Raw genomic sequence first — 27,525 nt, forward strand, 5'->3', positions numbered from 1 at the left:
CTCACCACCATACTTGTCTAGTGCAAAATGACGAAGAAAAGGTTATACCCTACACTAGCCGGACCTTATTGAAAGCAGAGACAAACTATTTAGCAACCTAAAAAGAATTTATCACGTTGATTTGGGTAATAAGTAAATTTCGTCCGTACCTATATCACAAACCATTCAAAGCCGTCTACGATCGGCATTCACTTTGCTGACTGGTGAACATGAAGGACCCATTTGGAGGACTAGCAAGATGGAGCCTTTGATTGCAAGAGTAGGACATTACAGTGGCATACAGATCTGTAAGAAAGCACGCCGATGCCGACTGCTTGTCACGCGCTCCAGTAGACACATCACTGTCAGAGGAAGAGGACTTTCCGGACGTAGGCATTGTCGAAATAACTCAAATTGCGGAATGTTAATTCACTGACCAAGAATCACTACCACTCATTATACACCTCGCAGGATTCAGCATCCAAGTACCTCGTATTTTTCCAGAGGCCTGTCAGCCTCAGAGGAAATGTCCGATAGAGAAAGAACTTCAAGCCAAATCGCCAAGTTTTTACTTTTAGGGTCTGCACCTATGCGCCAAGAAATTCTCCCAGCATGTCACGAGGAACCCACATCAGGACATTTGGGCGTGAGTCGAACATGCGCCATGATTAGTGTACACTATTATTGGTACACATTTCTAGCTTCAGTGCAACATTACGTCACGACTTGCCGCGAAAGTCAAAGGCAAAAACCGCCATGTGTAAAACCGGCAGACCTCCTTGAATCATATAGAGCCATCGAAAGCACCATTTCAACAAGTTGGACCCTTCCCTACATCTTCACTTGGGGGAAAGTGGATCGCGGTGGCTACAGATTACTTAACCAGATCCCCTGAAACATATTCCCTGCACCAAGGAACGGTGGCGGAGGTTTCCAAGTTCTTCGTAAGCATCATGGTCCTCTGGCGTGGCGCTCCAACCATCCTCCTTACTGATCGTGGAATAGCCTTCAAGGCGGAATTTATGCAATGCGTGATGATGACTCATACTGACCACAGGAAAACTGCTGCCTATCATACTCAAAGCAATGGTCTAACTGAATGCCTGAATACAACTCTCGCCGAAATGACCTCTATGTATGTCGATGCTGAGCGTGAGATGCGAGATGAACTTTTACCCAACGTCGCCTTTGCCTATAACACCGCCGCACAAGAGACAACCTGAGTCACTGCATTCCAGCTTACATAAAGCCGTGCAGTTACCACAACATTGGAGGCTATACTGCCGTTAGGTGACAATGATTACCCTCCAGATTTAGATAAGTTCTTACAAAGAGCCCAGGAAGCGGCCAGTCGGCAAGATACCGAATGCGTTGCCAACAACGGATCGACGGAAAACACTACAACCAGCGACATTGCGAAACGCGATATAAACCGGGTGACAAAGTGTAGATATGGGCGCCGGTGCGACGTGGTGGGCTGTCAGCAAAACTTTTTTGTCGATTTTTGGGCTATATGAAGCAGTTCACCTTACTCAAGTCAGTCAGTCAGTCAAGTCTGCTGGACACGAGCGTTGATGGCAGCGTTATCCTGCGGAGCGCGTACGTGTAGCGCCAATGAAACCTTATTATGGGAGATAAATTGAAAGAGGCCCAACAAAACGTCCCTGATGCAAATCAGCTAATCTGCAACTGGCACACTGCATGTTGTTTTCTTACGCATCAGTACGACGCGCATTAGGAGGGTTGGTAGTGCCACGTAGCCTGCATTCAGGTACCACGCAGATCGCTTTGGATATCGCAAGCGTTGCAACAAAGCGAAACACCACCAGCGTCCATCACCACCGCGGAATGCGCCTGCCTGCCAGCCTGCGTGCGAACGAGCCCCCACCGAGGAGCTGCCCCAGGGAAACGAGCGCGTGTGGCTTCATCAAGGGAGGCCGCAAGCGGCGTTCGTGGACAGGGTCACGTGGCAGAAGACGTCTTCGACTACCTTCGCGGCGCAGCCAACAGGGTGATCTTTTGCTCTGGGCACTCTGGGCTTCTCATCCGTGCTCTTGGGACAAAGGAACGACAACACAGTAGTGCAAACAATCACAAGGGCATTTATTGCACCTTTCATAGATCAATGCCTGCTAGCTGAGTTGCTATCCACAAAACATGCCAATGGGCGCGCCACAAATCTAGAAGTCCGACTCACCGCGACCGGATAACGAGCAAATATGTTAGCCCCATGCTGGATCCCAACGCATGGTCGTTTGCGCGTACGGTCACGCGAACGGTGGCGCGTTCGAAGGAGGCCACGCGAGATGGTCTCGCAGAAGCATGGATCGGTGCACGCGCGGGACGTCGGCGGCGCTCGCCGACCCGCAGCCAAAGAGGAAGCGCCTTCTCCTTTCCGCGTCCAAGTAACCCCGCCGTGAGGCGGCGTTAGCAGCGCAACACTCGCGCCATCTCTCGTACTGCGCTTCAACCACACCGACCACTGCAGGCCCCAGGCCACGCGGCGAAGCCGGATTACAAGAGACGGGAGCCATGCGGAAAAACAACGTACCAGGGGACGCGTGAGAGTCGCGCAACCGCACAGCAAAAGTTCGTCCCTTAATGAATAGTTTATTTTCATAAACCTGTGTTGACTGAAGCCGCGACAGTATGCTAATGGAAAAAAAATTATTTGTGGTTCTAACACCATGAAGTATTCAGCATCTGACCACATTTACCGCACACAAAAGATTCATTACCACCGAACAGGTGAGTGTGCCATACATGTGGCCAATAATACGACGGCAGGAAATGACCTCAGTTCGCCGTATTTTTCTAATGGGTGGCTGATTTCCTAACCGTGGCTTAATGACGTGGACTTTATTAAGTGTTTCAGCATCCCATAAGCGCTGCTCATTGACTGTAAGACTTTTCCGCACGAAAGGCCCCAAGTCTTTCACAGGGGCAACTATAGAAGATGAGTTCCCCAGTCTAGCTAGGCAAGCAGCAGTTTCATCTGCCAGCATGTTGCGCACAATACCGCGGTGGCCAGCTACCCAGCATATTGTGGCGAGATGGTTAGACGTATATGGTCTGCACAGCAATGTATAGCACTCATTGAGCCCAGGCGTTTTATGTTTACGTGGTGAAATTACAGCCTTTACAATGCTTAAAGAATCAGTCAATATACCTGTTTTTTTGAAGGTTCATTTTGGTGATATGTTTTGCTGCAGAGAGTAGTGCAAATGAATCTGCCGCAAATATGCCTGTTTCTGGGAGCAGGGCATCGGATTCCGAAAAGGAGGGACCAACTGCCGCGTAAGACACGCCAACATGTGAATTTGATGCATCGGTGTAAAGTACCGGGCAACATTACCTTGTCTGAAGTTAGAGAAAATTGACGCGGGTGTGTATTTCCAGAGCATGCTTCGTGTATTCAAGAAACGATGTGTTATATTCTGCAATTTTCCATGGCTGTGGCGGTAACAGCGTTACCGGAGGCATTACACGATGTGACCTGCGCAAGGGAACCTTCGCTAGACTTCACATATAAAATGACAACATGCATGAATATTGTCACGTGGTAGTGACGGTTAAAGAAGGCAGTAATACTGTGATTAAGGAAACGAGCGTTTTATTGGGCGAACTTGTGCCCTCAATAACAGGCCACACTCAAATAACAACGGTAGCGGCGAACACACTCAGCGATCGTCGAAAATCTGATCAGCGGGTCAAGCGCGTCGGCTTTTATACAGCAGTCGTCGAATATTCCTGGCTAATCGTGCGGACCCGCGTGCCTTCCACAAAGTTCTACACCATTCGCGTCAGGCGATGAAATCAGATAACACAAGGTTCGGCGACAACAGAAAGCCGGATAGAAGCATCGATAACTTTCCAGAAACTTCGGATACATGCAGGCCCGTCCCGCGCTGTGTGATAACATTTGTTAGGCGGCGAAACGTGGTCGCCCGATAAAGCTAAGTACACGTGTCAATATACAACTTAGCTAACGTGCTATGTTCAGGCCAAGTTTTATTTGAGGACGGTAATACAAGCCAAGTATAGGACAAGGAAGGAGACAGGACGGGCGCTGACTCACAGCTCTGCCTAACGACACAGAACGTGTCGTTAGGCAGAGCTGTACGTAGCTGTAACATTACAAAAGGCATGCGCGCACGAGGCAAAACGAAAACGATAGTTGTGATGCCCAGCCACTCAAGGGGGGCTTCATCGACTCATCGCGTGTAATCCTGTAGAGGTACGCATTGTAATGCTGCAGCTGCATTGTTTATAGCTCCCGTAGTCTCGTCTTGTCGTGCCCCAATGTTCTCATAGTGAAGCATCGCCGACTACCTCGTTGTCAGTTTTGTTCTTTGTATTTATTTTGCTGCGGACACTACTGTACACGGCTGTTTGTTAGATGTTCTGTATTCGTTTGGCCCACTTGCTAAATGGTGGAGTTTGGCTTTCACTGCGTGCAGACCAAGCATTCCACGAAGAAGATGATCGCACTGAACGCCGTTGCGCCAGTTCTGCCACGAGAGTCGCAAGCTCCAATCTGGAAGAATGAGGAACGCCCTGCTCAGCCAACGACGGTAGGCGCACATCGTTGGTCCTTTCACGAAATTAGATGGCAGTGTTGTTGCACTTCAGATCTTCTTGAATTATTTCCTTTTCTGAATTATTAGCGTCTGAGAGAGAAAAAGCTCTTTGAGGAAATGTAGAGATTTCTGCTAGCCTATAATTAAGCGCACGTACTGCATGCTACTCTGCATTGAGAACCTATCGAGGAGAGAAAGGACGTAGAAAAAAAATGGCTGTAAGTGAAAATAATGGAATAAAACGAATTATTGTAAAGAAAGTGATGGCAAGATGTAAATATGCTAGCGCTCGTATTTTATGCTAATCTCCTGAAGCAAGGAAAAAAATAATATCTTAGGCTGGATGTTGCAAGGAACCTACTAGGCTTCCTACATCTAGTGATACGCGGGAAACAGACCCCATTAATTATAGTCGCATAAGATGTCCTTGCGTTTCTGTAACCTGAATATTCCAGCAAAATGTGTACCACTGTTCCCAACGCCCCACAGTAAAACAGTAATATTCCACATCCGGCTACGTTTCTCTAATATTGCTCTTTGCGCCCATGTTTAAAAAAATGCAGATCTGGTGGACCTGTTGGCATCTATATGAAGCACAGCTTTCTTGAAACGAATGATGAGAGGATATAAATTTGCCATTTCATTCCTGCATCCTTGGCGTGAAGGAAATGTGCGTGCGTGTGCTCTCCCCTATCAGTGCTAGCAATGTGATAAATATTCCATAGGCTTGTGTTCGTTAACTTCTGATTTATTTTAAATTTACTATAGCCACTTCCTGACCAGCCCGCCGTTGTTGGTATGTGGCATAGTATGGAAATCATAATCATCACCAACACGCAGCGATTATGCCAAACAGCTGGTTGGCGTTGGAATGATGTGTATGTCCCACTTTTTTGGCAAACCCCGCCGCGGTTATGTGTCACACTATGGAAATCGTGTTCAACAGCAACACGCGGCGATCATCTCAAAGCTACAGTTGGCGTTGGCAGGATATATACCTCATCATCATCATAAATTTAAGTTCTATTATAATCCAATGTAATGCCTTTCTTGCAAGATGGAAAGTATTCTACAAAAACAACCAGCTACAGACCTATAGCCCTTATAAGCTGTATTGCCAAGTCCTATGAAGCATTATATACATCAGATTGACATACGTCTTTGAAACCGAGAACCTGCTGGATAATCATTAGTGTGCGTAGAAGATAGGTTGTTCTACAACAGATTATCTAAACCGGCTAGAACACGAGATACGTGCGGCCTTTCTACACAAGCAATACTGTCTCACGGTTTTCTTCGATCTAGAAAAGGCGCACGACACACATGGAGAATAGGCAGTTTAAGGGACTTAGCGGATTTATGAATTCGTGGTAGAATGCTCAAATGTCTAGCCGATTTCATGACCGACCGAAAATTCCAAGTGCGTTTACGAACGATGCTATCACGCGTATTCATTCAGTAAAATGGTGTGCCACAGGAATGTGTATTAAGCACAACGATGTTTGTGGTGAAACGAATCTGTTCTCAGTCCTCAGTCAATAAAGTAATTCCGCTCTCGGTAATGCACTCATTATGTGTGGATGACCTACAAATTGCGTGTCGTGCATCGAACTTGGGAACCTGTGAAGGGCAAATACCAATTGCGGTAAACAAACGCACGCAGTAAGCATCTGAAAATGGTTTTCGCTTCTTAAGTGAAAAAACTATTAGTGTAATCTTTTCCCAATAAAAAGGCCTACAATGAGGTCCTGTACTTAATGTACAGGAAGCCACACTCTCGGTAGAACAAGGACACACGTTTCTGGATGCTGTTTGATAAAAAACTTGAACTTCTCGAGCACCTAAATAGTCTTAAAATTAAAGCGAACCATGCACTTAACATCCTCAAAGTCTTGTCCCGGAAGTGCTCGGGTTCTGACCGCAAATGCTTGCTACATACTTACCTATTTTAGTGTGCAGCATATTACACGATGGTAGCATCACATGTGGTTCATCCAGACAGTCTTACATGAGACGACTTGACTCAGTTCATAACCTCGGACTACGACTGGCAAGCAGTGCTTGCAGTACATCACCTGTCCAGTGTTAGTACGTTGACTGTAATGAGCCCCCTTTGCAGCAGAGCAGAATGCTACTAACTCTTTCCTACGTACTACAAATCCAGTCCGCACCACAACACATATGCTACAACATCGTCGCACAATGCAGCTCTCGCTTACACTACACAAATAAAGTGAACATGATAAGGCCACGCATCCTGCAATACTAGGAATATCGTGAGGATCATGACGTTCATCACGAAGTCCTCCAGGTTGCCAGAAAGCCACAACGTGTGCCCCCATGGTGCGATTTCACACCGTTATGCGACTGGACACTAACACATTTAAAGAAAAGAGACACCCCAAACAAACAGATTATACAAGAATGCCGCGGCCTTCATGACAAATACAAAAATTACATGAAGGTTTATACCGATGGCTCTGAAACAAAAACAAAAAGAAAGCACGTGGGCGTGGGGGCCGTAACAGAAAACTTGGAAATAAGTATTCGATTACCATAGCACGCGTCTCTCTACACAGCCCACGCTTACGAAATATGGACGGTAGTTGAAAAGATCATCGCTGACAAATACGAAAACAACCCTGTACACCGATTCATTATGCATACTCAGGGCTCTACACGTGAAATTGGAATGTGAACCCCTGCTAAGGAATATTTTAAACACATCAACGTGAAACAAGTACGGCGGATCAATTAGGTTTTGCTGGGTACCAGGTAATGAAGTAGCGGATAGATGCGCATCAATGGCAGCGTACAAAAACATAACAAACGCAACATTTTCATATAAAGGTAGTATCAGTGTGATTCGGAAGGCCTTGACGTCAAAATGACAACAAGAATGGGACCATTGTTTAAGCAAGAAGCTATATCTTCATGAACCTGTATTTGGCGAGTGGAAGTCATGCAGTCACTAGGGGTTTATAACGTAAAGCCATTGTAATATGTTTTTATTCCAATCTCATGAAGTCAAATTTGCGTGACCGTCGACGCAAGCATTAGGCGGCGACCTGCAGGGTTGTTTCTACAGACCAATCAAATGCTCCCCTCGTGTACATGAGTTCAAGTTCGTTTGCTTTAAAAATGAATAACATCGCCTACACTGAGCGGCTTGTTTTATCTAATTGGCTGACAAGAGGCGAGGATTACGCTCAAGTAGACATGAATTCAATGGGACCGAGCCAGTGAATTGAAAATTGATAACCGAATGAAGAAGGGTGGTGCCGGCGACTGTGATTGGTCCGCTTTCCCTTAATTATCTTACGGTGGCTGTTCGAAAACCGCGACGGCATGCAGCGGAAGGTTAAGAATGCCGCTACAACGAATTCACAGCAAATAATAGTTGGTAAAACGAGGTCGCAAATGTTACACTGCCACGCAAAAATCTTTATTTTATGCAAATAAACCCCATGCTCTCCGGCAGGTGCGACTATATATCCAGTGCTTGAGCCATCGGTGGCATCCATCTTTTATTCCTTTCGGAACTGGGCAGAACGAGCGATAATGGTGAAAAGGCGTCGAATCATAAATAACTATTTTTTCTTTTGTTCTTTCCAGTTATGCATAATCAGTGTGTTCACGCATATCAGATGGGGAGCTATCGCGGTTGAGGTAACGTCACGTGAGAGACACGCGAAGTGGGCGTGGTTTAAAAAAGGTTTTGGACCAATGGCGGAAAGCTGATTGCAGAATTAGAATAGAAAAGTTTCGAATAGCTTTACATTATAGCGCCCCAGCAACGGTTCCATGAGGCGATCTTGTGTCGACTTCGGATGGGACACACACTTCTGACGCACCATTCCCTCCTTCGAAAAGAAAACTCGCCATGTTGCGAAAAATACCGTGAACCTGTTAGTCATACACATATCCTAATGAAATGTCCACACAATGATACAGAGAGACGGAAGTTTTTACACAACCTGTATAATTTACATATGCCATTACACCCTGCCCTATTACTGGCAGATGACTCCCTAGTACCATTTACTAACCTCTTCGTTTTTTGAGACAAAAGTGGTTATTTGAACCAACTGTAATGTAATCCAGGTTTACCTGCTCTAACATTGCGTTTCTTTTGTCTCGTGACTGGCGCAGTAGGGTCTTAGTTCTCTTTGTGCAATTAAACCCAAATGAACCATCCAACCATAATCAACAAGTGGACATGTAACTTGGCTGATCCCCATGTTGTGCGTATGTGCCATAGTATCATAATCATCAACACGCGGCGACCATTGAAAAGAGTTAGTTTCTGTTGGCACGAGATACCTATGTAGAAGAAAAAGTGGTTATAACTTTTATGGTCAAACAGATTTCCACCCAGGCTGGTATGCATTGTTGATACAGTGTATTATCTGCATCCCTTTTAGAGAACTGTTTACTCTAATAACTGTATAGAGAGGTGTTTTTTTGTGCTTGTAGACGCGGCTATGACTGTTTTGGCCGCAATGTAAATACCTTACGCAAGTACGTACACTATAGTAATAAATACCTGGAACGAGGACAGAAAGGGCAGTTGTGGGCTAAATCAACAAATAAAAACATTATTTAGCTAATGATCCTGGTTAGACCATGGGATTGCTGCCCTGAGGCGCACAGGTTCGAATTCCACCGCTGGTCGCGTCTAACCTCTTCAAGTCAATGCGAATTTACTAGGCGAGAACGCAGTAGCGACCGCCCCACCAAACTAGGTCTAACTATGGAATGGTAGGCAAAATAAAATTCATTTTTATGCCACTGTGGGCGTATTCTGCTTTTTAAATAGGCTATCGTGATCTTTGGACAATATAAATGGACACGCGTCATGCGTAGATCGCAATCTGTCATCCAAATGAAAGAGAACCGCGATTTTTCTTTAATAACGATAAGTCGTGATGCATAGGCTCAAATGTAGGAACGTGATACATAAAAACAAGTTTTCATCTTAATGTTTCAGTATCGGTGAGCCCTTTCATGGCTCGCCTGGGTGTTTAGCTTCTGCAGACGCTTGAAAAAACTTAGTTGTTCCCGGTCCTATCGATGACAACCGTGTGCTATGAAAACAGGTAAAAATTTAGAAATCTGTATTTCCGCGGGCTATCTCGTACCATCAACAATTGTAATGAGGGTTTCCTTCGTACCGCTGAGCAGTCGAGGCGCGGGCAGTAAACACAACCAATGGGCGCCAGCAGCTCAAGCCTCGTGCATCAGTGACTGGCGACGACAGGGCTCTGGACGTGCGTGTTCGTCTGCTTCACTGCACTTTATTTTCTATAAATTACAGTATTTTGAGTCGTGTTCTGGCAGCGTTTATGTTTATGGACCTACCGCAGTGACTCAGTTGCTCTTCTGCTGCCTGTTAGGGGATGGCGGGTTCGGTTTACGACTGTAGCGGCCGTAAACCATGATTACGTAATCCGCAGTTTACCATGGCTCTGGCCGGTTCAGAAACAGAAAGTTAGCGGCTTTATAAGACAGCGATAAGTTTTCGTTTGCCGTTTGCTTGGGATAAGTATGAGGAATGTCAGCAGTCATACTGTCAGGCAATATCAGCTGCTTAGCAAAATATTTTTCTCAACACTTTGTATCCTAACTTAAGCGTAATTCGAAGACGTTCTGGAAAGTATGTCCAGATTGCGACAGTTAGCACCTTGCCTTGCACGGTGAAAACATGTCCATTGACACTGAGTGTCCATACGCGTTCAACTCATTCTTCCGTCTTCACTAGTGAAGATGACTTGAATCTTCCCAAAATGCTTAATTGAGGTAACCCCTACATGCACCTACTGAAATTAGTCCAAGGTATCTCTAAAATAATAGGCAGCGTTAGAATGCCTTCTGGTACTACCAATAATTCCGAAATTTCAAAGAATCAGACTCAAGCAGTATTTTATTCCACTTCTTTCGACGATCATTATTTATTGCATAGTTAGCTACCAACAGGAAGAGAGCGAAGGTGGTGCCAGTAGATAGAAGTGGAAATAAGGATTGGGCTGGAAACTTCCGCCCAATTTCTTTGAAATGCATTTGTTGCGAAATGTTCGACCATAAAATAACCTCTCACAGTTGCGCTCATCTAAAATCTAAGAGGGTTTTCGGTAACCATCATGGATTCAGCAAGGGTTCTTCCTGCTAGGCTCAACACTTTGAATTTATAATTGACCTGCATTGTAGCATGAAACGTAAGATTCAGAAAGATTGCATATCCTTTCAATTTGCTAAGGCAATTGATGATGCAGCTGACTGCCATTTCCTTTTAAAACTCTCTGCGTTAAAACTAGATTATCGTAGGTTACCGCGGCTCCGTAATTTTCGCACAAGTCGAAAGCAATTTACTGCACTTAGGTACTATTCTTCATCACTTTGTTACGTTTCCTCTAGGGTACCCCAAGGCAGCGTCCTAGGCCACTTAGGTTTTTCATCCTTATAATGACTTATCTGACAACATATCACCTTGTAAACATATTTGCTGATGATTTTATTATGTATCATCCCGTTTACAACCTAGCGATCACTTGGCCCTTCCACAGGGTATTTGTGAGTGGTGTAAAGCCTGTTTGCTGACTTTAAAAGTTTCCAAGAGCAAACTTGCAAGATTTAGCCGTAAACTAAAAAAGGCTAGCGGCCTATGTAAAACTGGTAACAATATTGTGGAACGTACCACTTAGTACAAGTACCAAGGCGCCAACCTAATTCCGAATCTTTTTTGGTGATCACACATTACTCTCATCTGTGATAACGCATCAAGGTCATTGGGTTGTTTACGCCATAATATACAAAATTCTCCCTCTAGTGTACGTATACAGGCTTATGCCGCTTTTATTCTTCCGCAGCTTGAGTTTACCTATTTTATTTGGTCACCGTATCAACAATATCTTTTGAACATGTTAGAAGCCTTTCAGAAAAGAAAAAAAAAACCAGTTGGTTTAATGCGGATGATTACCGCTACTCATCCAGCATATTAGAAATTAAACATGACCTTTCACTTCAACCTGTTAATTACTCGCTCTGACATTGCTCTTTTATCTTAGAAATTTGTTCACAGCAGTATGATACCCTCATTGCACCTTTGTCTCGCCTATGGAACTTACACACGCTGCGTAACAACTTTAGGCTGGCACACTTGTCGGCTCTTCCACGACCGCTTGCGGCATGAGCTCCTGTACAACCTTTGTATTAGAGCAAGATCGCACGAAAGCCTGCGTAAGTCTTCAAAAAAATATTTATATCTATGCTCCCGAACCCAACGTTTCCTATTTGCCGCCCTCACATGCCCTTGTTCATAGTTCTGTTGCCAATATGTCGACCTTTCTTCATGCTTCTTACGGGAAAGATACATTTAGTGATTTCTTTTTATTCTCCATAGCAGTGTTTCTTTTTAGTTATGTTTCTCATTTTGTTTTTAGTTATAGCCTTTGTACTTGAAATTACTATCCTTACTACCCCTTGCTCTTATGGTGTATGTGAGTGCATCTCAGTGGGGTAATTGTTCTTTTATTTTCTGTAAGTGTCGATGTATTTTGATCTGTATATAAGCCTTTACTGCACCACCCCTTTCTACACTATGCTCCACGGTGACTCTGTAAGGTATCTGTAAATAGATAAATAAATTCAATTAGAATAATGAAATCTTAAAAACAGGAGCTCTACCCTACCACATTCAGACTACAGTGAACACAGAAGAAATTTTTTCAGGTATATGGAAACTGAAAGGGGCAATAAAGGAAAATACGAAGTCAAACTAAAGCAATAGATTGGTGCTCGAGAATCTCTAAGGCATCAATATTATAGCGAACCGAGCCTTATTAACCCATTAAAGACCAGCGTGACCATATAGTCACGGTAGTCTGCACAATGGATTTCAATTAATTACGATTAACAAAACGGCACCAAAATCGCCTTTCACGTGCCATTTGACAGATTAGAGTTCCCTTTATGGATACCAAGTGGCAGCAGCTGTCAGTCGTTTTGTGGGAGCCCCTCGCAAAGGCGGGAATAAGTTTTGCTCTGGGAGTAGCGTTGCCATGCATTGCTCCAAGGGGTAAGCGTGTTTTTTTTTCACTACTTCTTTAAGCAATAGTCAGATATCCTTACTTCCGTATTGTTCTTTGAATATGTGACCTTCGATGAGCAGTTGTGAAGGATTAATGTTTGATTTATCCATGAACGAGCATGTTATCTTGCGCGTTGCCATATGGTCACGCTGAGCCTTTAGGCTACCTAACTTTTTATTTATTTTTAACTGCATTCTCATCTCTTGCATGGCTGTTGGCGCATTCTCGCAGTGGTTATTTCTTATTTTATTGTCTGAATAGGTTGATGTTGGAAGAAATAGCGAAGCAGTTGTAGAGGAACATGACGACGTGTCAGTGATTTATATCGAGCCGCCAGAGGCTAGCACCTATTCGGGTGAAAACTCGGCCGATGAAGACTCAGGTGGGCTCATTGACATTCTAAGCAGGGCTCATTGACATTATATTAGCCGGTGCTGAAACTGTTTTCTCTGACGGACGCCGCATTGGTGGATGCAACTCGGACGATGACGACCCCGGTGAGCGAGGTGACAGAATATCAGAGGTTTCTTCTTCTGTAGTTGATCTGGCCATTCCGGCAAAATTATCCACTGCTTCTGAGTGGACGAAGGGTGATCTCCAGACAAGCGTTGGCATATTTCGCGACCCAAACTTTGCTGCTTACAGGGACTTTTCACCTGTTGAGTTGTTCGATCTTTTTGACAACGCCGTACTCGATAGGGCAAGTACTCGTATGTTGAGAAGAAGCGAATCAAGGTGGCCTATCCAAACACTGTTGCTAAGTACAAGATTTGTAGGAGGTATGGCCCAGATGGATGGAAATGCAGGCGCCTATAGGATTGCAATCCGTGGCAAAATTGGTGGTGGCCGATTTTCACTTCACTTTGTGATGTATCTATCAGCAATGCTTGGGCGCTAATTCGTAGCACAGGGTTCAACGTCACGCAGGTGGAATACCGCAGGCAAATTGCACAAAGCTACCTGATACGATGGGACAATAAGCCTAGAGGACCTGGTCAACGCAGAATACTAAAGACTGGTGATGCCCTGACTGGTACGCGGTGTGACCAAGTGGCCCACTTTGTTGCACCGATACCCAATGGCAAGAGGTGGAGGTGTGCATGTGATAATTGCAACAGCGCGGTGCACACAGAATGCACAAAGTATGATGTCGGCATGTATATTCCAAGATTTAAACCATATCACACTAAAGAAGTGCTCGACTATTTGCTATATATGTTTTTTGTGATGTTTAATGGCTTGAAATAAATGTTTTTAACTTCGCGTATTTTGCTGTAGCGTAAGGGCCCAGTGTGACCATATGGTCACGGGCTGTATTTCAAAAACTAATTAGGCAAGAGTAATAATTTCTTGCATGTGAATTATTAGTATAAATGTAAGTTAAGATATGACATTTATTTCAAGATAGCGAGAAAATAAAGAAACCGGTCCCTAATGGGTTAATCGAGAAATCGAGGTAAATATAGGACATGATTAGAGACTCCCCCGGGACATTCAGGTACTTGCCCGATGACGAAAGCACTCTTCACTTAAATTCTGTCACTGGTACTCAACTACTCGTTGCAAAAAACATCCTAGTATTGTATTATAAGATGAAATAAAATGCTACTTGTCCAGTTCTATTTCATGTTAAGAAAAAATAATTAATTGAAATTACCGTTGAAAAGGATGCGGGCGGTCGAAAGGTTCGGTTTTCAGCCCACGCTTTGCGTTTCAGTACTTTCCTGATCGCGTAGAGCTGCACTGGTTTTTCTGGCTGACGAAACTCAAACTGCAAGTAGCAGAGAATTCAACTTCCACGAGATGTCGCGGGATGTCCGAATGATCTGTGCCACTTGACCGAAAAGAAGCTGCAGCAGTGAATCCGCCTCTCTGTCGTGGCTCGGTGCCGGCGTCTGTCAGGCGCAGTTTTAACGCGATAGCGTTAAGGAGCTCGTGTCGCAGAAAAGCCGGTGTCGTCGGCGTCGGTGTCGGCGTTTGCGGCGTTGACCGTGAGCGATAAATCACGGCAGGCGCTTCATAAATAAAAAGCAACTTCCAAGATTGGCCCGGTGGGAATCGAACCAGGGTCTCCGGAGTGTGAGACGGAGACGCTACCACTCAGCCACGAGTTCGATGCTTCCAAGCGGTGCAAACGCGCCTCTAGTGAATGCGGTGTTGCCTTCGAAACGAGCCGTGGAAAGTTATACTGCGGTGTATATCGGTAATTATGAACATGTAACGTACAGAAGTCACAATTACACGAGTTGCGAAGTGCGTTTCCGCTGCATTTCTTCTGCGCTTTCCGCACACGCAGAGCCATCTTGCAGCAAACACAGAAGACCCCCTCCACTCAATGTACGGCGCTGCCCCGACAGGAGGCGCGCCGCGCGCGCATTGGGACCGCTGCCAGGCGCGTCGCGGGACTCCCTCTCCCCTGACGACGCTTCGCCGTGCTCCCGGTCCTTTCTTTAGATTACTATCTATCTCTCTGCCCGTGCCGATCGCGACGTTTGGCTGGCGTATATCGTTTCCCCTCCGAGACACCGAGTTCTTTGGTTCGTTCCGTTCGCTCAGGCGCACGTTTCGTTGCCGCGCCGAACGCTGCGTTGCTCGACGCTCACCGCGTGATAGGTGGGCGCTAAGTCCGATGCGGGGCGCATCGTAAGTGATCGCTGTGCCGTAGCGCATTGTGTTATACCCCTTGGCGGGTCGACGGGAACGCTGTCGCGTCCCACTCTTGAAGGCGGAGCTTAAGCGTCCTCCAATTTTTACTCACCGGCAGCACCAAAGGGCGGTGATGACGTATGCAACTTCACCACTCCCCCGATTGGGTGGCGGGAGACTTGAATTTCGAAAAAGGTATTCAGACCCTTGAAATACAAATTTGTCGTAAACTAAGTCTTTTCTTGGCACAAAACAAGCGTTGTGAGGTTCCTGCAATGGTATTTAAACAGTGCAAGTCGACTTAGTATTTGCCTTTAGTGTCCCTTTAAAAAATGCCTCAAGCTTACGAAGTGGCGCTTTGAAACGTAAACACGGTAAGAGGAGTTTCAGCGGGGCAATGAAGCTACCAATTCCTATGACGACACTCGCAGGGCAAGACGTCGCCGAAGTCTGCAATGAAGGACTCTCGACGCAAATGTCTGGCTGCCAGGAAGGCCACGCTCATCGATCCTCCGCAGCTTGATGCCAAGTGTGACGTGTCCTCGGTTTCCCTACGACCGCAGCCGCTGCCAGCGGGCAAACGGCGGCAGTCTCTCGGTAAATGGAAGCACAGCGGTCAATTTGAAACACGTTCTGAACGTTGTATTTGAGGACAAACACGAAGCGTCACGCTGGCTCTGTATTTCACAAAATTTGCTGTGTGGCCTTTAACCGAGCTTGCCGCTAGCCAAACGTAAAGTAAGGTAGCCGTGTAACATAAGACTATGCCAATCTGTTTTTATTACAGACATTTGACGCCAAACTGGTGTAGCCGCTGACGCAAGCATCGAGCAGTGACCCGCAGCGTTGCCCGAACAGCCGAATCGAACGCTCTCCTGGTTTATAGGAGGCCATTTTTTTTGCTTTAAGAACAAATAACATCGCCTACATTGAGCGGTTGTCCTTACTTGATTGTCTGACAAGAGGCCAGCAGCACGCTCAAGCGGAGAGAGTTTCAATAGGACCAAGCCAGCACAGTGAAAGTAAATAACCGAATGAGGAGGGTGGTGCCGGCGTCTGCGATTGGTCTGCTACCTTTTACTTAGCTTGTCGTGGCAGGTCCAAAATAGCGGCAGCGCGCTATGGAAGCTTAGAAATGGCTCTAAGACGGATCCTAAGCAGAATTTGCGGAGCGATGTCGTATACGGACTGAAAAGACTCGATAACGTTACACAGGCACGCAAAAAGTTTTATTGTACTCAAATAAATCTATGTTCTCCAGCAGGTGCGAGTTGTCAGTGCGTGAGCGATTGGCGGGCATTCATCTCCTTTTTCTTTCGCAACGAGGCAGTCTCCAACGATTCATAAAAAAAAAATTCAATTTAGTTCGGCGTAATCATGCTCCTTTACCGCGTACACGTCACTTTGACGCGCTGATCTTAAGCGGTTTTGTGACGTCGCGTGACAGACAGGCTATGTGGGAGCAGGCCGAAACCTTTTAACCAGTGGCAGAGGGCTAATGGTAAAAAAGCATCGAATAAGAAATAATTACGTTTTTTTTCGTTTGGCCTAATCACGTATAATCAACGTGTACACATCGTATCAGATGTGGAGCTATCGCGGTTTTCCTGACGTGGCGGAACAGGCAGCCGAAGTGGAGGTGGCCCGAAATTTTTTTTACCAATCCTGAAGGGCTGATTTCCGAATAGGAATAGAACAGTTTAGAATAACATTAGGTTATAGCGCCCGAGATGATGCACTTGATCGCCTCGTAAGAGCTTCTGGCAATCATAAGGGTCCAGGCATTGAGAAAGACATTGAACTTGAGCGGGCACACCCAAGAGCCCAGGGACCGAACTGACTGTAGTGCACATTGAATGTACAGTCGCGGACAGAATATTATGGACCATGAAATCTAAGAAAAAGCTGAATATCTCCGCAACCTCACAACGCAATCTGGTATTGAAACCAGATTGAAACACACATTGCTCCGTTTCACATTGAAACTAACCCTGGTCCTGACAGAAATGATGATGTACTGGCAGACTTCAAAACATAACCAAAGGGCAAACCCAGCTAATCACTGAAGTGCAGAGCCTCAAGGCCCAGCTAAGTACCACTGATAAAACAATACCAGATTTTGGAAACGAATAGCTGTTCTAAAAACACAGCACAAAGCTCTCCTTCCCCTCCGAATTGACACTGGAAAGATTCGAACAGACACCAGCAGTATGACTCGAACAATTGAAAAATTAGAAACCCGCCTAGAGGAAGCCGAAAACAGCATACGTCAAAATAACGTAATTTTCTACGACATATCTCACCCTAATAACAGCGAGACATGGGTCGAATTTGAAGAAGCACTCATTAACTTTTGTCAAAATAATCTGGAAATAACCGTGGAACCTCGCGACTTAGAAGGAGCTCATCGCCTCGGTCGTCATTCTGTTGGTAAGAATTGTCCCACCATCGTGAATTGCACGCGTTAGAAAACTAAAGAAGCAATAAGAAGCACATGGCTATAAACTAAAAATAATATTGACTTTGGTATTGGCGAGCACTTTTCGCAGTGCGTTCGACACGCTTGGTAACAACTAATTGCATTTTCAAAATTTTCATTGAGATTTAAGATCCTTCACATCGACTCGAAACATTACATCTTCGATGTTTCATTCAACACCGGTAAAGAAATCACACAGCAATCGTTCTATCACCGTGCGCCAGGAAAACGTCAGCGATTGGCACTAAACAATCTTCTTTCGTTTTCCGTGATATTCACCAACATTCGCAGTTTCCTTTCAAAGCGCGAACTCATATCGAACGTAGTTTTATCATCACGGAGCAACGTATTGATACTAACCGAAACTTCGCTGAACAATAACGTTTCAGACGCCCAAATCTTAACCGACTTAACCGAATTCCACGTGTACCGTAACTACCAAAGGGCTCGCGGAGGGGCGGTGCTCTTATCGCAGTTAAACGAGGTATATCATGATAAGTTGTACACGTCACATCAGCAATCGAGTCATTAGGGATTATTTTTCATGCTGCTTCCGTAAAAGTGCTTCTTGGCGTTTGCTACAGGCCACCACAGACTAATCCTGATTTTTGTCGGCATCTGAACAATAGCCTAACACAACTTGTTGCCACTTACCCAAATGCTCGCATTCCCCTCTTCAGGTACTTTAACTATTCGGACATTGAGTGGCAGAATCTAGGTACTTCTTAAATAACATCTCACAGGGAGGCCAAGAATTGTATTGCTGTATGTTTAAATTTTAATCTGTCAGTTAGTATCAGAACCAAACCGCGTTACGCAAGAAACTGCAAACACCCTAGATCTGATACCAACGAATAGTCCTGAGAACCTATCATCCATCAATGACCTCCTCCTAAAAATCAGCGGCCAGAAAATCATACATGCTCTGTCCTCATTTAATTCCACTTCAAGGCAAACGTTCGCGAAAACAATATGCTTTTGCAATAAGAGAAATTATGATGCAATAACGGAAGATCATAACACTTTTTTTTTCCGAGTACGAATCGAATTTTTACACTGTCAGCATAGACGAAAACTGGTCCATATTCAAAAACAGATTAAATGCGCTCACTAACATATTTATTCTGAAGGTCACCTTTTATATGATAAGCAGTAAGCCATGGTTTACTACACATCTAAAATGACTAGAAAACAAAAAGAAACGGTTTTTCCGTTCAGCCAAACGCAGTGACACTCAGATCGCTTGGGAAAATACTTCAATGGTGACAAATCATAATTACTTGCCGTTAGGAACGCCAAGCACGCATTTTATAAGAATGACTTACCAAAACAACTAATCAGGAACCCCAGGAAATTTTGGCAAGTAATAAATCCTAAGCACACTCACGATATTACACTAATTAACGACTCTCACGAACTTGTCACTGACAACGCCATCACAGTTATCTGTTAACATAAAAGCATTCATGCCATCTATCACATTTTTCAAAGAAGGCATAGCATCCATTATTGATAATATGAAAGCGTCATCATCAGCTGGTTAGGACTTGATTATTTCAAAACTTCTGCGAAATGTAGTATGAATTTGTGCCACGTATTTTCCTTTTATTTTTCCACAGTAACTCTCCTGAGGAATCATTCTAGATGACTGAAAAACGGGAAAGGTCATTCCCGTGTTCAAAACAAGTAACAGAAACTCACCCCTAAATTATCGCCCCATTTCATTGACTAGTGGGCCCTGTAAAATTATGGAACACGTCATATATTCACAAATTATGAACATTCTGGACACATGGAATTTATTCCACTCTCGACAAAACGACTTTCATAAGGGCCTCTCCTGCGAAACGCAATCAGCGCTCTTCCTTCACGACGTGCACACTAACCTTGACCGTAACATGCCGACTGATGCCATGTTTCTAGAATACGCGAAAGCTTTCGGCAAAGTTCCACACCGCCGTCTTTTACTAAAACTTTCAAAGCTCAACCTGCATCCTAACATTTTATCATGGACTGAACAATTTCTAGCGAATCGTTCTCAATCAGCCTTTGTTAATAGCAACCTGTCTAACACCATCCCGGTCACATCAGGCATGCTGCAATGAACTGTCCTCGGTCAATCTTTTATTCCTAATATACATTAACGATTTACCCTAGCATTTTTCCTGCAGTATTTCAATGTTCGCCGATGACTGTGTCATTTACCACACTATTAGTAACGTTCATGATCAACTTACTCTTCAGGAAAATATTAACAGCTTACTTAACTGGTGTGACAACTGGCTAATGTCCCTCAATCCTACTAAATGCACACTTATGTCCCTTTCTCGTCCACATCGTTCCCAGTATTCCATAGCTAACATCTCTATTGAATTATTACCATGTTATAATTATCTAGGAGTAACCTTGTCATATGATTAATCGTGGCGTACCCACATTAGTAACATCATTTTAGCATCAAATAAAATGCTCGGATGTCTAAAGCACCATCTCCGCCCCACGAACCCCCCCCCACCCCTCCAAATGTAGAATTGCCCGCGTATAAGTCCCTCATCAGACCAAAATTAGAATATTCACCTGCTGTCTGGAGGCCGCAGCAAGCGTATTCAATAAATGCATTGGAGTCAGTTAAAAATCGCGCCGCTAGATTCATTCACTGCTCATACTCGGACGACATCAGCATTTCATCTTTGAAAGCTGAATCAGAATTACAGCCCCTTTCGTTGTGTCGCCGCATTGCCAGTCTCGCCCTTTATCATAAAATATTTCATTCTTCACTAAATCAGCCACCTTATATTACAGCTGCCACACGCATATCTCACCGCACCAGTCATACATTTCAGGTTGCTCGCCCATCATCGCGTACTAGTACTTTTTCCGCCTCGTTCTTGTATCGAGCAGCTACAGACTGTAACAACTTTCCGAGGAACGTTGCCATCATCGCTTCAACATCTACTTTTAAAGATTGTCTTAGTGATCATCTTAAATCTTAATTAATTGTCCTTGCTTGTTTGGTATTAAAAGCAAACACCCACCCCTTATGTAATGCCTCCAAGAAAGGGGCCCTTAGGGTGATAAAACTGAACAACTGAACTGAACTGCATGTAGATGCGAAATGCGCGAAAGTGGCGAATGGGCAGTGTTGCAAACAAAAGCAATTCACGTTTACGTACATGGCGTAGAAAATACCCTACTCATCCCCAACAATACCTTAGAATATGAAGGAAACATTTGATTTACAAGCATTCCTCCATTCCCGGACAATATGTCCTGCACTTTAAGAGCTCGAATACAAGGGCAACTGCGCGTTTCCAAAGCAACTTGGCCTCAGCTGACGCTATAGTGCGCTACATACGCAGAGGTGGCCACAACACACTCTCTAAGCCAGACCGTGCTAAATGCTCGCAGAATGCGCTCTACTGGCCCTCAAGACAAATGCGTGGGTACAAAGCTACTTTTCGTTTGGTCAGAAGACATCATTTTTGAGCTCTTGGTTTTTGAGCTTCTCGACGTTATCTTTGCGTTTCGTTTGAGGCACGGCGGCCGTGCCTCAAAGGAATCCCAGGGAGTAATGTTGGGGTTCAAAGAATGCGTCACGAAATTGTCCCAGTAAAATTCAGTACACGCAATACTGCGTCACACGGCCGAGCTGTTTTCGCTAACTGCGCGACAAATCTGGGTATGGTCATTTATCTTTAAAAGTGCCCAAAGTGTAACGAAATTAGTTACAATATTATTCAGGGCCGGATAAGGCCCCAAGACGTGTCCTAGTAAGATTCTGTACACGTGAAACTATCTGCTTCACAACGCCGGGCGTGGCCACGGGGCTTAGAAAGTACCCTAAAAAGTAACGCTATCAGTTCTAATAATGTTCCGAGTCAGAAAAAGCGCCAAAACTTGTACCAATAAGATTCAGTACACACGAAACTGCGTGACACGGCCAAGCTTCTTTTCGGTAACTGCGTCAGAAGGCTGGGTGCGCCGAGCGTGCCAAAAAAACACCCAAAATAAGCTACTATAATGTTCGGGCGAATAGAAAGCGTCGCAAGCATCTCCCAGTACGAGCCACTGACTCAAATTAACCACGCCAATACGATTGAGCTGCCTTTCGGTTACTGCGTCACAAGTCTCGGTTCCGTGCCGAAAAAGAATAAATTGCTTGAAAGGCGTCGCAGAATGTCAAACGAAATTTCTCACCTTGCCGTAGAGCAATAGTGCAGTGTCGAAGTGCAGAATTAATGCAAGAATATGCCCACAGCCCAACAAACCAGGCTACATCCGAAAGAGATGGGTCGCCGAACAGGCGAACTTCACATGCACAGCTGGCCTCTCTCGCTTCGGTGGCGTGTCTGGTTCATGCATCTGGCGTGCCGTTAGCTTGTTGCTAGGTCACAGGAAAAATAGATCGCCAAGTATACGCGCATTTATAAGCAAACCTTTTTAGTTTTAGGGGGAAAGAATAACAACATGAAACGTTGTCTGTACGTTCCTTTCGCATTCTTTTTTAACGCGACAGCGTGAAGGAGCTCGCATCACTAAAAAGCCGGTGTCTGCTGCGTTGGCCGTGAGCAAAAAATCCCGGAAGGCAATTTATAAATAAAACGAACTTGTAAGATGGGCTAGGTGGGAAACGAACCAGGGTCTCCGGAGTGTGAGACGCAGATGCTGCCACTCATCCATGAGCTCGATGGTTCAAAGCGGGACAAAAGCGCCTCTAGTGAATGCGGTGTTGGCTTAGAAACGCGGCGTTGAAAGTTATACAGCGGTGTATATCGGTAATTATGAGCATGTAAATTACAGAAGTCGCAGTTAAGCGAGTAGCGAAGTACGTTTCCGCTACATTTTTTTCCGATGCTCGCGTCATCTAACGGATACGGTGAACACTAGGTGTGACGTGTTTGCTGTTGCCTGTTCTCACCGAGTGCTTCATCTTGCTTATTTTCTTTTTATGTGGTCCAGGTTTCAAATTTTGTGTGAATACTTGAGAACCAGATCTTGGCAACATACGATTGGATGCTCCTTTGTCTTGTTGCATTTTCTGTTTAGGTTGGTTTGTAGTCACGTTATTTCTGAGATCAGGGCACAGGGTTTTGAGACGTACAACATAAGTATCTGTGCTGGACACAAGTATGTCAACCTGTGAGGCGTTGTTCTGTACTGAAAACAGTAGCCTTGCAATATTTGTTCGGAACTCACGTAGGGCAGTTTATTTTTTAAAGTAGAACTACCAGTACTTCAGCGCCATTGGACGCAGGGTGGTGCGGTTACACCCTGATGCCCCTGAGGTTATTCCTCTTGAGGAATCCTTGTAAGTTCATACTTCTGAGAGCGGTGCTATTATATGATACCATATTCTCGAGTGTGCAATGAGTGGCAAAAAGATTCAGGTAGATGATGGTGGCGTCAAAAGATGAACTGGAACAACTTCAACGCACTTTGAATAGGCATCAGTGATTACTAAAAAGTAATAACATTGAAACGGTTCGCTGAAATCGATGTGCAGGCGTGACCAAAGATTCGCAGGAAATAGCCAAGGCGTTGATAGCAGGGGTTGCGGCATACGCGGATGTCATTGGTATGCCGTGGAAGATTTCACCTTCCTGACAATATCGTGGTCAATGTTGGGTCGTGAGACATGACTTCAGACTATAAATTTCGTTTTCTGAAAACCTGGATGACCTTCACTCAAAAGTTTCAGCACTTCATGTTGAAGTGCTGCTTGGATTGGGATTTTTGTTACCCAGGGAATAGCTTTGTCCCCCGCAGGGGCGTCTGCATCAACAGGCGTTTGGCGTGTTGCGACATCATGTACCCGAGCACATGAGGGTTGGATCCTCCTGTGTCTAACCGGGCGTGGTTTAGCCATGTACGGGGAAAAGGGGATCCGGGGGGTATAGCCAATGCTCAGTGTTGGACCTTTAAGGCCCCTCGGTGGAGGTGACACACCCCTTTGGCTTCGGCCTCACGTAGACGGCACCTCCGGACTGACCCATCCGGGGTAAATCGGTAGTTGCCTTTTCCTGTCCTCATCTCCAATCTTGGTCTTTCTCACTCACTTTTAGAGTTTCCTGTCTTCTCTCTTCTGCATCACTTCCCATTTTCTAGGCAGCGAGGGTTAACCCTGTGTGAGTAGCCTACCTAGATTATGTCATATTTGGTTACAGTGGTAACGAATGGCTGACGTTTACGGGACCTGTTTCACGGCTCCTGCAGCGTCCCCTCGTAGGACTCCAATCTCAACATATCCTTATGGCTAGTTCCTTCCCCCCTCCTTGATCGCCCTCAGAAAAGAGGGCGCGCGGAGGAAGTATTCCAGTATTTTAGTCGGCAAAAAGAATCTTTCCTTCATTTCCACATCATTCATTCTGAAAAACCAGATAAACCGGTGCGAACAATTTCACCATTCCTTTTTTCGAAGTCTCTTACCGAAGTTTTCGGTACAGGTTATAAGGCATCGACGATGGCAAGCGGAGATCTCTTGGAGCTCCGCGACCCGGAACAGTACGAAAAAGTGCCCAATCCTGTCTGATTTGGGGATGCCCAAGTAACAGTAACCCCACACCGTACTATGAATACCACCCGTGGTGTTGTATTAGATGATGATCTGTTGGATGTTTCTGAAGCTGAACTCCTTGAGGGCTTCAGTGGGCACAACGTCATCAGCGTTAAACGAATAAAGATGAGGCGTGATAGCGAAGAAATCCAAAGCAAGCACCTGATACTCCCATTCGGCTAAACAGTTCTGCCCGAGCCTATAGAGGCCGGGCACACCAACTTCCATGATAGGCCACACGTGCCAAATCCCTTCAGATGTTTCAAATGCCAACATTTCGGCCAGAGTTCACAGAGCTGCCAAGGCCGCCAAACCTTAGCGAAATGCAGTGCCCATAAACACACCTCCAAATCTTGCGAGAACATTCTCCACTGTGTAAACTGTGATGGTGAGCTCACCGCGTACTCACGGTTGTGCCACCTGGAAAAAAAAAAAGATTGCGATGATAAAAGTAGAGGAAAAAAATAACTCTCAAGAAGGCACGGAGGCGGGTATCCTACCTGCCCTAGGACACATTTGCCGACGTGACGCGTCAAGGGGCGGTGACACAACGGCTTCCGTCGGCTGTCCGGCCCATACGCAACATTATTGAAAGTTATTTGTTGAATCGGCAACGTATTGTTGCGACTTTTTACACAAGAAACTGGTGTACCCCAGGGATGCGTGCTTAGCTGCGCGCTCTTTATTGTGAACGGGAAGACGCTTCATGATTCGTTACCACCAGCCATATAGGGCTTCAGATCCTGTAACATCGCAGTATTCGAGAGACAGGTACAGCATTGGTTGAAGAAGGTGTCCAAGGGGGCAGACAAAAACAGATTTGAAATCAACCCCGCAAAAATTGTGTTTTTTTTACAACAAAGAGAGGCCTGGTTCCAGATCCTTGTGTTTAACTTTGTGGACAACAATTACCTGTCAACCAAGTGCACAATTTTCTAGGTGTTATACTTGACTCCAGCCTTACTTTCTTTCCACACATTAAATATATTAAGGAAGAATGTCTAGAACAATGAACTTACTGAAAATTCTATCCCCAGAACATGGGGTAGTGAGAGGAAATGTTGGATTATTCTTTATAAGAGCTTAATTCAATTATACGATTGGACTATGGTGCCATCGTATATAACTCTGGCACTCCGAGCGCGCTGAAGATGGAAGATCCGGTCCACCATCTAGGTGTCCGCGTAGCCACTGGCGCTCTCAGGACAAGCCCTATTGAAAGGTTATACGCAAAATCGAATGGTCTCTCCATCTGGAGTGAATTTACGTCAGCCTCACATAGTTTCTCAAAATTCTTTCTAATCATGAACATCCCTGTTTTAATACCAATAACTATATGACGTGGGCTATAATTTTCCGTAATCGTCCCTCTGTAAGACAGCCTTTCTCGCTGCGTGTGAGGGAGCTTAGCGATGAAATGCATGTCCCACTCTTCGAGCACCGCTTAACGCATCGAACCAAGCTGCTGCCTCCTTGGGAGTGGCAGGTAGTAGAATGTGATATATTCTTTCTATAAGTTACAATGCATGCTCCAGAGGTCGAAATCCGAATGCATTTTTGAGAACTCCAGTACAAGCACTCCTGCACAGGGTTCTACACAGACGATTCCAGGTCACATGCCGAGGTGTCCTATGCCGCCGTCGGTCCATCCCAGGGATGTAGCCAGGGGGGGCTTAAGGGACTTTAGCCGCCCCCTACCCCAACATGTTTGCGTTCTGTCTGGATTTTGTCTAGAATGCATTTTTCACGCTCGAAAAGACATATGCATTTAGGCGCGAACACTGCGAGCTCGGGCTGGATATTGTGGCAACGCCCATGCACCTAAATCACACAACTCAAGGAGCCTCACCCAAGCACAAAGTTTCAAGGGTCTTGTGATGGCGAGCGGGCTGGTCGCGGAATCTCGCGGAGGCCACGGAATCTACGAAGAATTCTGATTTAAATTCTGAAAATTAATTGGTACAATGTTCTATTAAAATTTTGATGTGAAGAGTGCATTCACATTTCCAAAGTCGTGCTATAGATATTGAAGTCCGGAACTTTGCGGATTTATTATTGCTATAAGAATTTCACGCCAAATGTACATTGAGTTTTCTAAAGTCGTAGATCGGACCACACAACGAGGCCAGCCAAATCAACACACTATCAAACAATTTGAGAAGGCACGCGGCGAGGTCCAATGAGACGAAGCCATAGAATAATGAAGCAACCAAGCATTGTGATGATTCAGTTATTCCGTCGTGTCACAGAAAATAATATCGACATTTTTTCACGTACGGCAACCAATCATTCATGTGAAGACACTAAAGCCAGCTACATTACCTAGGTTCGTTTTTTTTTCTGGTTTGACTTCTATTCGCCAGGACACATTGAGCCTCTTCAATTTTCTTGTTCTCGCTACCTGCGGGCTGACACAGCCAGCCACAGCACATGCGTTTTTCTCGTATTGCTTCGACCACCGCGCGGCCACTTTGGTGCGCGTTCGTTCTTCTCTGGCCGAGTCGATCTTTGCCTGGCAGAATTTTAGACGCTTTCCGACTAGCAGACGAGAAAAAGAAACAATGTTCGCTCGCCGCCATCACTGTGAGGACTCGACGGATTGAGCGCAGCGCCTCCTAAAGGTCTTGTCTCGTCGGTGTAGGATATCGCGCAGTATGCGCATGTTTCTTTGTGGGCCAAACGACGTTTTCTTCGATATTCCTTCGGTAGCCACATAGGTGCCCAAAGCAGGCATTCGATTGTGGCCAACAGGCTTTCCTTCGAGTTGTTAAAAATTTTTGTACCCCCGCCCCACAAAACGAAAAGACATTGCTGCGGCGCAGCGAAATTGTCGCATGCTGAATAATTTATTTTGTTACTTCTTCTATTGCGCAATCTGATAAGCCGTAGGACGCTTCACTTGCCGGATACTCTTACTATAATATTGAGATAGCAATTATATGGGCACTCAGGTGTATTCCTGCCGTCGCCCTCAGACTCATGTTCCGTATGAAGTTCAAGCGATAACATTATAACCGCGCGCCCTAAGCTTTATGTGCAAGTGAAAGCGTGGTCGGGGGGGGGGGGATGGCATGCGTGAGCCGACCACAGTCGCTCTGTATTGAGTGCGCAAGGAAGAAAAGCGGGGAGGATGCGCGTCACCTTCCGTCGCACACGATACGTCAGGGGGAGCAGAGGGAGGGGGAGGCGCGAGCCTTAGGA

General features: G+C 45.3%; 1 protein-coding gene across 3 annotated transcripts in view; it reads left to right on the forward strand.

Moving 5' to 3' along the window:
• LOC135897758 (uncharacterized) overlaps window positions 1-27,525 on the forward strand; it is a 219,742-nt gene that overhangs the window by 117,028 nt on the left and 75,189 nt on the right. For all 3 annotated transcript variants that reach the window (XM_065426469.2, XM_065426470.2, XM_065426471.2), the window contains exons 8-9: window positions 4,440-4,553; window positions 15,724-15,889. In XM_065426469.2, the coding sequence (XP_065282541.2) occupies window positions 4,440-4,553; window positions 15,724-15,889 (280 nt within the window). The remainder of the gene's footprint in view (window positions 1-4,439; window positions 4,554-15,723; window positions 15,890-27,525) is intronic.

The sequence above is a fragment of the Dermacentor albipictus genome, chromosome 2 (genome assembly GCF_038994185.2).
Source record: "Dermacentor albipictus isolate Rhodes 1998 colony chromosome 2, USDA_Dalb.pri_finalv2, whole genome shotgun sequence".
Lineage (NCBI taxonomy): Eukaryota > Metazoa > Arthropoda > Arachnida > Ixodida > Ixodidae > Dermacentor > Dermacentor albipictus.